The 12,392-nt window shown below is 45.4% G+C and overlaps 1 protein-coding gene across 1 annotated transcript in view; it reads left to right on the forward strand.

Annotated features, from left to right (window-relative positions):
• Positions 1-12,392, forward strand: part of LOC106814432 (neurofibromin-like) — a 69,580-nt gene that overhangs the window by 2,653 nt on the left and 54,535 nt on the right. The window contains 9 exon segments of the mRNA XM_014818749.1: positions 4,656-4,799; positions 5,195-5,278; positions 6,259-6,327; positions 6,643-6,749; positions 7,409-7,518; positions 8,288-8,431; positions 9,042-9,149; positions 11,235-11,267; positions 11,775-11,950. Coding sequence (XP_014674235.1) covers positions 4,656-4,799; positions 5,195-5,278; positions 6,259-6,327; positions 6,643-6,749; positions 7,409-7,518; positions 8,288-8,431; positions 9,042-9,149; positions 11,235-11,267; positions 11,775-11,950 — 975 coding nt within the window.

Genomic DNA, 12,392 nt, shown 5'->3' on the forward strand with positions numbered 1-12,392 from the left:
AGAGAGCAGAGAGGAGAGAGATGAGAGAGAGAGAGATGAGAGAGCAGAGAGACCGGAGAGAGCAGAGACGAGAGAGATGAGAGAGAGAGAGAGAGAGAAATAGACGAGAGATGAGAGAGAGAGAGAGAGATGACGAGAGAGATGAGAGTACGACGATGAGAGAGAGAAGACGTGCGTAGTTAGTCGTGGGTGTCAGCGTGCGTGCGTGCGTGCGTGCGTGCGTGCGTGCGTGCGTAGTTAGTCGTGGGTGTCAGCGTGTGTTCGGCTGATGACATGATGGTTCTGTTGCAGCCACTGCTCGAAGAAATAGTGAATGCTGACCAGGGAGCGCCGTGCTCACCCAAGTACCTCAAGAAGGTTGACCTCAGTCCTTCTCTATTTCTCTTGACTGATATATATATCCCGACAAGATGGCGAGGGCAGTTTAGATTGTGAAGCGTACTGTTTCGCTTTACAGTTTAATGTTCTTGGAATTGGATAGGGCCAGTAGTGTGTGTATTAATTATTATCTTATTTCTGAGGGGCTTAATCCATTAATGAGGGATAATTTGATCGAAATGCCACATCCTGTCATTGTAATGGGAAAATAAACTAACGGTAATTGTAATAAGAATAATAAGAATAATAAGAATAATTCTGCTAGTATTACTATTGCTGCTGCTGCTGCTACTACTAATACTACTATTGCTGCTGCTGCTGTGGCTGCTGCTGCTGTGGCTGTTGCTGTTGCTGCTGTTGCTGCTGGTACCATTACTACTACTACTACTAATAATAATAATAATAATGATGATTGATTATAATTATTATTATCAATAATAGTTTACTATATATTATGTGAACTCTGTGTTTGAACCAGTTTTCTCGTATGGTTATTGCAGAAATCTTTCATCGACACCGTAAAGAAATCGCTGATTGGTCAGGGCGGCTCCCGCCAGATGCAGGAGGGCGCTGTAGTCACCTGCGTGAAGCTGTGCAAGGCGTCGACGTACATCAACATCCTGGATAGCAGTAATGTGCTCTTCATCCTCGTGCACTCCGTCATTAACGAGCTCAAGGTGGGTCGGTCTCTTCATCCTCGTGCACTCCGTCATTAACGAGCTCAAGGTGGGTCAATGACATACATTGTTTATTACCACGTGACATACATTGTTTATTACCACGTGACATACATTGTTTATTACCACGTGACATACATTGTTTATTACCACGTGACATACATTGTTTATTACCACGTGACATACATTGTTTATTACCACGTGACATACATTGTTTATTACCACGTGACATACATTGTTTTTGCACGAATACTGATTATCATATTTATGATATACAAATATGAATAGGATTGTTTTTTCTCCACTTATTTAGCACACACCTAATTAACTATGGCAGCTAGCAATCTGTAATTTATCAGGAGAAATAACGTTCTCCATAGAAAGTACAGTGTGCATGTTGAGGTCAACTGGTCAATTCAAATATAGCGATTCATGTGGTTGCACTGCAAAATCAATGGGTGACAATTTTAGCACCGTAAAGTGCTGCCACACAGCGCAGAGTGACTCGTTACAAACGTTCGCTGTTCAGTTTTTCCATTCTGCAGCATGCTAAGACCGAAACCCCAACAGAAACCAAATCCATATAGTTTAGTTGTGCCGTGTTTATACTGGAATCGATCGATGGCACATGCCACAAGAGCCAGCCGCCGTTACACGTATGGTACACATAATTCTTTACATTGCTCACTGCTGATGGCATAGACTGATGGTAAAAGAGCTAATGCACCAGTCACACATATACACGACACACGGCCAATTTTGGCAATTGGCAATTGAAAAATTGGCAATTTTGGCCAGTGCGTTGTCTTTCGCTGGATGTGCGTCAGCATTCGTTACTCGTTTGTCGAGCACGCTGGACCAACGCTATTCATTCGTTGTCATTCACTGTGTGCGTCGGGATTTTTGAGCATGCACAAAAATGTGCGCGGAGCTCGACGCATGAATGTACACGCCAGAAGGACGCGCTGGATCAACGGCAGACACACGCGGAGCACACTCTGGGTATTCATTGTATGTTCGTCGGCTGAGGTGTGGCGAACACCTAGCGCGCACCTAGCGCACACCTAGCGTGCTTCTAACGCATGTCTAGCGAACATGCAGCGAATATGGGCGTGCTGAACGAGTGCTGAACGAGTCTGTAGCACACACAAGGATGAGGTGATGAAGTGTCCACCACTCTTGAGGAATGGCGTGCCATATCTGACGAGTTCATGGAGAGGTGGAACTTCCCCCATACCTAGTGTGGTGCACTTGATGGCAAGCACGTCAACTGCAAGTGTCCTCCAAACAGTGGTTCCCTATACTACAACTACAAAGGGTTCTACTCCGTTGTCCTCATGGCGCTCGTGGATGCTGATTACAAGTTCATCTGGGCAGACATCGGCGGCATGGGATCAGCATCAGACGCTCAGATCTACAATGCCTCTGAGCTGAATGAATGCATTGAAGATGGTAGTCTAGGCTTCCCTGATCCCGATCCTCTTCCCAACGACAACCAGGATGTGCGCCCTACTTCTTACGTCGGCGACAATGCCTTCGGCCTACGACCCAACATGATGAAGCCGTACAGCCTCCGGGTTATGACGCGACCGGAGCGCATCTTGAACTACCGGCTTTCCTGAGCCATGAGGGTCGTAGAAAATGCTCGGAATCCTGGCCAACCGTTCCAAGTTCTCCTGAGCACGATGCAGCAGCAGCAGCAGCCTGAGACTGTCAAGCTCATTGTCACAGCATGCATGACCGCTGCCGTTCGCTGACTGTGCGTTGAATGCGCGTACCATTCGTTCCGTGCGCTAGCAACACGCTGTGTATTCGTTGGATTTTTTAACATGTGCGCCTTGTATACGCTCTGTATACACTCTGTATGCACCCTGTACACGCGCAGCGCGCTAGCAACACGCTGTGCATTCGTTGTCAACTCGCTAGCTTCTCCCAAATTCTGACAAAAGTTGGGCGCACAACGACGCACTGATCTTATTTTCCATTTTTTCAATGCGCGGGCCGTGCGTCGCGTATGTGTGACTGGGCCATAAGAGTCCAAGAGGGACTGGAATTGCCAAATACGGTATTCGCTTTCAAACTACCAGACCAATTGCAACCAAATTTTGCATGGAATCTGGGTGCCTACCCAGTCTGGTTTTAGGCTAAAGAAATTTTCATTTACAGTGACAGAATTTGTTGAAGTGAGGTAAAAAAAAGAATTAGCCAATCAGCTAACAGGTTTCTGCCGACCAGCTTACCAGATAAAAATTGAAATGTTCTGCAGCATTGGACATTTTCATAATATCAATTCTTTGCACACTCAACATTAAATTGACTACGTCACGAATTTGCTATGGTGTATATTTGTGTAATTTTTGTTGCAATTTTTTACTTGAAAAGTAAGTACTAATGGCACTAAATGTATCCTCAAATTCTTACCTGATAAGATTGTTTTTCAACTAGTTAAAAATCGATTTGGGTTTTTGGGCGATTTGATATATTGATCATGACATTAAAAATGCTTGCTATGGGCTATGTATAAGTCGCGAGTGTTTGTTCACATCGAACGATATAGCAAAATAGGAAGTACAATGCAGCAATTTGACCATAAAAAGTGAACAGAATCACTTACATTTTGTTAAGAGGCGGACATTTTTTTTTTTTTACTTTTACTATTTACAGTGACGTAATAACTTTAAGGTACGTTATGATATAGTGTCACCTCTTCCATTGATAAACGAAATAAGCATTCCACAATAGAGTAAGCTAGGTTACAACAATGACCAGCCGTAACATTTAGTGTCAAAGTTTTAGTGACTGGCCCCAACCACACTGCTGGTGTGACTGGCTGGCATTTTCAGGTCAAAGTTAATTTCCTTTCTCACTACACAGTGGCTGCCCTTTTAAGTTTGATAACACGATAGAATTGATTTTGAAGTCCTGTGCTAAGGATAGTAAAAAAAAATGTCTTTCTTTTGGCTGGGCAACTTTCCACTATAAATGCCCCAGATCTTATAAAACTGAATTTCCCTGAACACGTAAACTGGTCTGTTTGACAGTTGCCTTTGCAATCTTCATACAGTAGAGAAGACCAAAGCTCACGTTCACATGCTGATGGAAACATCCACGGCCATGATTGGCTATTTATGAAGTGTCAAGCGACTACTTCACTGGAAATAAGAAATGTTGTCGGTGCAGTGTCTTGACTCTAGGTGTCTATAATGTTCGATTCTCTAACATTATCTATAACATAAAACGTTTTTTAGAGGTAACCTTAATTTTTCCTAGGTTGTTTTTTCTATACTAAATATTGCATATATGCATATTGTATACAGACGATTGTGTAAGACACAACTAAGCATGCGTGTATGACTGTAAATATGTTAATTTTCGTGGTTCCCAACCTGTCCCAATAGAGTGGGAACCCACTGTAGTGAGTCAAGACAGTAAGTTGAATCAACAAAAAACACGTTTTGTTATTGATAATTTTAGAATATAAGGGGCAAGGGGGATACCCTTGTATGGAAGTGTGCATATCAAATGAGTGGATTTTATGTACATTTCTGGTTTCTTCGCAGAGTTTTACGTGAATGTAAAACTGTCGATCGTTTATTGCAGCTTCCGATAAGGACGGGTTTGCACACCACCCACTCCCGCATCAATGTAGAGCAGAACAAAGAATGCTTGATCAACGTCAGTCGATACAAGTTCACCCTGGTGATCAGCGGCCTCACTCAGATCCTGCGCACTGTCGGCACCATGGTAAATATCACTTAATAACTCGGTGCATTTTCATTAAATCACGATTTTTTAACGTACTAGACCTGTGAATAAGTGTCGGGGAGGCTGTCGGGTTGTGTGTTTACGTTAGTTTCGCGGCCCGGTCAGGCGAGAAAATGCCAGACCACAGACGAGCTGACCTTTGCTAAATTACCATCGACGTCAGCGTCGAATATACCCCCTGCAGGAATGCTGGGGAGCGCTTCATGTTGATTCCTTAATATCAAGGTCCGAGCCTCATTCCATTTCATTCCATGTGAAGCACGTCGGTGAAATGCGAAAAAAATGTAATATCGAGCAGGATGTTGCAGAGGTTGTGTTCATTGATCGTGTCTGTGGTATGATATTGTGATGACGTTACCTTCTGTTTACCGCAGAAAATCTTCGGCCCCGAAGCGGAACGCAATTTCTACGAGTCGCAGCTGATAATTCTCGACACACTACATCAGTGTCTCAATGGGGTACGTGAGTGCAATGTAACCGGCACGCGTAATATTAATACAACCCAGGGTTTCTTATACATAGGAGGCACAGTGGCGTACCGCCGTTGTCAAATTTAACATCGCCGTTGTGAAAATGTTCCTGTATTTACTGATAAGTATATCCTGTATCTATATACCTATAAGTATATCAATACATCCTGTATTTGAATCCATCATGCACGTTTTTTCCCAAACTGGCCATTACATCCTTTGTCTAATTTTCGCTCAGAAGAAACCCTGCAACCGCGCGAGATAATTAAAACATAGGTGCGTAGTTGGAGCGAGAAAGTGAAGTTCAATTGAAGGGAACTTGAAGTCTAATTTGAGGAGAATTTGAATGTAGTGAATTGGGAATTGGAAATTAAATATATACATATATGTATAGAGTTTTCCCTAGGCCTTAAACGTATGTCGGGTCAGACATATCTTCAAAGCTGAGCTGATTGGCTACATGCCATAAATCCATCAACACGCCTTAATTGCCTAGTCGATATGCCCTAATTTTCAGCTAACTGTGTTTGATTTTGATATCCAAACACAGACATGCTATGATGTATGTCTCACACTTTGATGTATAGGTTTTCATGATGATCGAGTTTAATACCTGCATTTTGGAGCCGCTTATGTCTTGCGGATTGACTCCAATTGGTGCTACCCCTCCCAGGGCCTCCCCCATCCATCCATAAACAACAAGACCTCTGATATTCATGGGGAGAACCCCAAATATATATAGCTAAAACTATGACAACTAATTCAGTCGACCTGCACCATGTTATCAGGAGTGAGTAATAGAGATTATTCTCTATTATTTATCTCTATTATTCACTCCTGATGTTATGTAGTACACCCCCCTGACATTTTCATTTTTTCACAATCATGGCCTTAGTATTTCTTGCTCTGAAGTTTTTGCGCGAGAGAAGCTCAGGTTGCATGCATAGTTTTGCCGTGAATTCTTGCAGCAACCGAAAGACACGACGAGACTTGACGAGGCAATGTACGTGAAACTTCTTCTGCCAGAGATTATACAGGTTTGTTTCGAACATGTATCCGGTAGTCTCAGTTAATCGAATGCTTGATGAGTGGTAAAAGAAACACCTCTAAAGTGTAAGTCTCACAACCATGCTCATCGTATATACTCGTAATGATAAGAGTAATTTCTTCAAAGTATTAAAAAAAATACATTCACCTATTAATTCAAAATTTAGAAATTCACTTAACAGTTATATATTTTGGCTTTATTTTTAAATAAAATTGCTTCTGGACGTTTAAAATGAATGAAACGTTTCACTCAAAGTTTCTGCCAAGATTCTTCACTAGCTGTGATATCTGGTTTTTATTTCTAGTTCATAAACTACTCCAATGAAAGTCCACTGAAGGCCCTGGCTTCAAAGGTGTTGTTCGCACTGAGCCTTAACAACTTCACAGCGGTCTTTAATCGCATTTCTGCCAGGTAATTAAATTGACTATGTCACGAATTTTCTATGGTGTATATTTGTAAAATTATTGTTGCAATTTTTTACATAAAGTAAGTACTAATGGCACTGAATGTATCCTCAAATTCTTACCTGATAAGATTGTTTTCTAACTAGTTAAAAATCCAAAAACTATAGGCGATTTGATATATTGATCACGACATTAAATGCTTGCTATGGGCTATGTATGAGTTATGCATGTTTCTTCACATCGAACGGAATAGCAAAATAGGAAGTATAATGCAGCAATTTAACCATGAAAAGTGAAAAGAATCGCATACATTTTGTGAACAAGTCGACATAATTTTTTTTACTTTTACTATTTACGGTGACGTAATCACTTGGTGTTATCGTGTTTACTCTCGCGGTTATGATATTGATCATTCTGACACGTCACTCTCGCATCCACATAACATGCACAGTGCGTCTCATTAGAAGAGTGGTTTGCTGTGCTGCTGATCACTTTCACCCCGTCTATTCCACGGCACAGTCGTGATACATGCGCCCCCCCCCCCGAGGTGCTGCTTCTTAGTTAACTTTCTTGTGTCATGTCATCTGTAGCGTGCCGGCCGCACGTTGACACACACAAGGGTGGCAGTTGTTTACCTCTTTGGTTTATCTTTGCTCGTGCGTTTAGGCTTCATGCTCTGTCTACCTCAAGTGACCAGGACCCTGGTGACTACAGTGATCTGGAGCTAATCCAACATATCAATGTAGATTACACACGACTGATCAAACTACTAAATGGTTAGTACTATATTTCATGGATGGAAAATTTGTGCAATGGCAGTCATTATATGTTAGAATGAGTGCACCCTGTGAATACATAATGAAGTCAAAGAATTGGTCCAGAATTTTGGTTTGTGTTGTAAGCGAGTGTGTATTCTATTGAGTTGATATATTTTGATGTAATACTGTAGTCAGAGTCTGGCATGGGTATGGAAAGGTCCTGGAATTTGATCTGACTCCTTGAAAATTCGTTGAATTATAATATATTGTGTGTTATACTGGAATTGCTGAGGATAATTTGTCAATTGTCTTGAGTTATAAGTGACTTCACGCTATATCGAACCACGACCACCATTTATTTCTACTGCACTGATCTATGTTCAGGGGACATAGGAAACATTTTCAAACCGTTTTTATTGTGGTTCTGTGGATGAAATGTACATTCTTTTCAATTTATATGTTAATAATTTGATGAGAATTTAATTAATCAATTAATTAAGATAAATAATAATTTATAATTATATATTATATTAATATCTAATATATCAGATATTATATATAATATTAATAAGGTAATAATTTGATGATAATTGTTGAGAATTTAGATGTTGGTGAATGATGCTCGTACTAAGTAATCATGTGCTATATAGCGTACGAGTATATACGCTAGTTGTATAGTAGTAAGTATATAGCGTATAGTCAGCGTGCGAGCGACAGCTTCATGTGTCGCCCCATGCGGCATCGAGTTTGGACAGTGAGATGTTTCAAAGTCGGATCTGTTTCTCAGAAACGAATCAGAAGTTCCGTAATCTTAAGAAACAAGTGCAGCCCGTGTTGGTGCACAGCCTGGAGAAGGCAATATGGAACTGGATGGACACTTATCCGGAAGAATTCACCGAACTCCAGAAGAAACCGAACGATGAACTGACAGGTATCGAGAGTAATTTTAATTATTTTTTTTATTATGAGATTTTATTTATTTTTCGAAAGATCCACATAATCAATCCGTTCGCCTTGGCTTCGATAAACGTTTTTGCCCGAACAAGGTTTCTGCTTCTCGCCACCCACTGTGACAAGTCCATGCAACTTCGTTCAGGTTGTCACAGACCGCTAGATCAGTCGTAGTATGTTTTGCTAACAGGTTAATTACATAAACTCGTTATCGTGAAACACGAAGAACTGACAAGTAGCTCAGAAGAACCGAAAAGCATTCGTGAACTTGTACGTAGTTTACATTAGTTTACATTACATTACATCAGGAGCTAATAATGACAAATTAGTCATTATTAGTTTGTCATTACTAGTTTGTCATTACTAGCTCCTGATTACATTACAATTAGTTTACCCCCCCTCCCCCCCGGACTCCCGGTGAAGAAGCTTCTAGACTCGGCTACCGCGTGAACTCATTAGTTCTGTGATGAAGCCGCGGTATGATGCGTCTCACGGTAACCTGTCTCTGGCTGCTACGCGCCTGCCGCGTCGCGTCTCACCTGTGACCTATGACCTGTGACCTATGACCTGTGACCTATGCGATGTTGCAGAGGCGTGTGAGAAGTTGTTTGATCACTTGGACACATTCACCGACAACACGAAGAAGAAAGCGACCGTGTGGCCCTTGCAAATGATGTTACTCATACTCTGCCCTGTAAGTAGAATAATTTCTCTCTGTCTCGCTCTCTCTGCCTTCTCTCCTGCCTCCCGTTTTCTCTCTCTCTCTGTCTGCTCTGCTCTCTCTCTTTCTCTCTCTATCTCTCTCTTCGTCTCTCTCTCTCTTGCTCTTCGCTGATCGTTTCTATCTCTCTCTCTCTCTTCTCTCTCTCTCTCTCTGCTCTGCTCTCGCTCTCTCTCTCTCTCTCTCTCTCTCTCTCTCTCTCTCTTCTCTCTCTCTCTCTCTCTCTCTCTCTCTCTCTCTCGTTCTCTCTCTCTTCTCTCTCTCTCTGCTCATCTCGCTCTCTGCCTCTCTCTCTCTCTACTCTCTCTCTCTCTCTCTCTCTCCGCTCTCTCGCTCTCTGCTGCTCTCTGTCTGTCTCTCGTGCTTCTCTCTCTGTATCTCTGCTCTCTCTCTCTGCTCTCTCTTCTTCTCTCTCTCTCTCTGTCTCTTCATTTCTCTCATTATTTCATTTCTGTGTTTTCATCCTGACAGCGTTTACTCTGCTAATTTTTGACAGGGCCTTTAACTATACTCCGTAGGAACCCGAGTGATCTTGATAGCGACTTGGCTATGTGTGAATTTCCCATGGTCACGGCAGTTAGCGATTGCGTGATTGCAGTAACATTGAATTATCGTGCGTGCGTGCGTGCGTGCGTGGTGCGTGCGTGGCGTGTGCGTGCGTGCGTGCGTGCGTGCGTGCGTGCGTGCGTGCGTGGCATGCGTGCGTAGTTAGTCGTGTGTAGCGTGCGTGCGTGCGTGCGTGCGTGCGTGCGTGCGTGCGTGCGTGCGTGCGTGCGTAGTTTGTCGTGGGTGTCAGCGTGTGTGCGTGCGTGCGTGCGTGCGTGCGTGTTAGTCGTGGTGTCAGCGTGCGTGCGTGCGTGCGTGCGTGCGTGCGTGCGTTGTTAGTCGTGGTGTCAGCCAGTGTGTGCGTGCGTGCGTGCGTGCGTGCGTGCGTGCGTGCGTGCGTGCGTGCGTGCGTGCGTGCGTGCGTGCGTAGTTAGTCGTGGTGTCAGCGGTGCGTGCGTGCGTGGCGTGCGTGCCGTGCGTGCGTGCGTGCGTGCGTAGTTAGTCGTGGGTGTCAGCGTGTGTGGCGTGCGTGCGTGCGGCGTGCCGTGCGTGCGTGCGTGCGTGCGTGCGCGTGGCGTGCGGTGCTGCGTGCGTGGCGTGGGTGTCAGCGTGCCGTGCGTGCGTGCGTGCGGCGTGCGTGGCGTGGCTAGTTCGTCGTGGGTGTCAGCGGGGGTGCGTGCGTGCGTGCGTGCGTGCGTGCGTGCGTGCGTGCGTGCGTGCGTTGCGCGTGCGTGCGTGCGTGCGTGCGTGCGTGCGTAGTTAGTCGTGGTGTCAGCATGCGGTGCGTGCGTGCGTGCGTGCGTGCGTGCGTGCGTGCGTGCGTGCGTAGTGTCGTCGTGGGTGTCAGCGTGCGTGGGCGTGCGTGCGTGCGTGACGTGCGTGGCGTGCGTGCGTGCGTGCGTAGTTAGTCGTGGTGTGTCAGCGTGCGTGCGTGCTTGCGTGCGTGCGTGCGTGCGTGCGTGCGTAGTTCGTCGTGGGTGTCAGCGGTGCGTGCGTGCGTGCGTTGCGTGCGTGCGTGCGTGCGTGCGTGCGTGCGTGCGTGCGTGCGTGCGTGCGTGCGATGCGTGCGTATTTAGTCGTGGTGTCAGCTGGCGTGCGTGCGTGCGTGCGTGCGTAGTTCGTCGTGGTGTCAGCGTGCGTGCGTGCGTGCGTGCGTGGCGTCGTGCGTGCGTGCGTGCGTGCGTGCGTGCGTGCGTGCGTACGTCGCGTGCGTGCGTAGTTAGTCGTGGGTGTCAGCGTGCGTGCGTGCGTGCGTGCGTGCGTGCGTGGCGTGCGTGCGTGGTAGTTCGTCGGTGGTGTCAGCGTGCGTGCGTGCGTGCGTCGGCGTGCGTGCGTGCGTGCGTGCGTGCTGCGTTGCGAAGTTAGTCGTGGGTGTCAGCCGTGCGTGCGTGCGTGCGTGCGTGCGTGCGTGCGTGCGTGCGTAGTTTTGTCGTGGGTGTCGGCGTGTGTTCCGGCAGCTGACATGATGGTTCTGTTGCAGCCGCACTGCTCGAAGAAATTGTGAATGGCTGACCAGGGAGCGCCGTGCTCACCCAAGTACCTCAAGAAGGTTGAACCTCAGTCCCTTCTCTATTCTCTTGACGGATATAATTCGCGACAAGATGGCGAGGGCAGGTTTAGATTGTGAAGCGTACTTTTCGCTTTACAGTTTAATGTTCTTGGAATTGGATAGGGCCAGTAGTGTGTGTATTAATTATTATCTTATTTCTGAGGGCTTAATCCATTAATAGGGATAATTTGATCAAAATGCACAATCCTGTCATTGTATTGAAAAAATAAACTAATGGTAATTGTAATAAGAATAATAAGAATAATAGATAATTCTGCTAGTATTATATTGCTGCTGCTGCTGCTACTAGCTAATACTACTATTGCTGCTGCTGCTGTGGCTGTTGCTGTTGCTGCTGCTGCTGGTACCATTACTACTACTAGTACTACTACTAATTAATATAATATAATAATGATGATTGTTATTATAATTATTATTATCAATAATAGTTTTACTACATATTATGTGAACTCTGTGTTGAACCAGTTTTCTCGTATGTTATTGCAGAAATCGTTCATCGACACCGTAAGAAATCGCTGATCGGTCAGGGCGGCTCCCGACAGATGGCAAGGGGCGCTGTAGTCACCTGCGTGAAGCTGTGCAAGGCGTCGACGTACATCAACATCCTGGACAGCAGTAATGTGCTCTTCATCCTCGTGCACTCCGTCATTAACGAGCTCAAGGTGGGTCGGTCATTAACGAGCTCAAGGTGGGTGGGTCTCTTCATCCTCGTGCACTCGCGTCATTAACGAGCTCAGGTGGGTCAGTCTCCCATCCTGTGGCACTCGTCATTAACGAGCTCAAGGTGGGTCGGTCTCTTCATCCTCGTGCACTCCGTCATTAACGAGCTCAAGGTGGGTCGGTCTCTTCATCCTCGTGCACTCCGTCATTAACGAGCTCAAGGTGGGTCAGCTTTCATCCCGTGCCTCCGTCATTAACGAGCTCAGGTGGGTCAGTCTCTTCATCCTCGTGCACTCCGTCATTAACGAGCTCAAGGTGGGTCGGTCTCTTCATCCTCGTGCACTCCGTCATTAACGAGCTCAAGGTGGGTCAGCCTCTTCATCCTCGTGCACTCCGTCATTACGAGCTCAAGGTGGGTGGGGGTCACACCAGGGTGGCTGGGAG

The sequence above is a fragment of the Priapulus caudatus genome, unplaced genomic scaffold (assembly GCF_000485595.1).
Source record: "Priapulus caudatus unplaced genomic scaffold, Priapulus_caudatus-5.0.1 Scaffold925, whole genome shotgun sequence".
In the NCBI taxonomy this organism is placed as follows: Eukaryota; Metazoa; Priapulida; class Priapulimorpha; order Priapulimorphida; family Priapulidae; genus Priapulus; species Priapulus caudatus.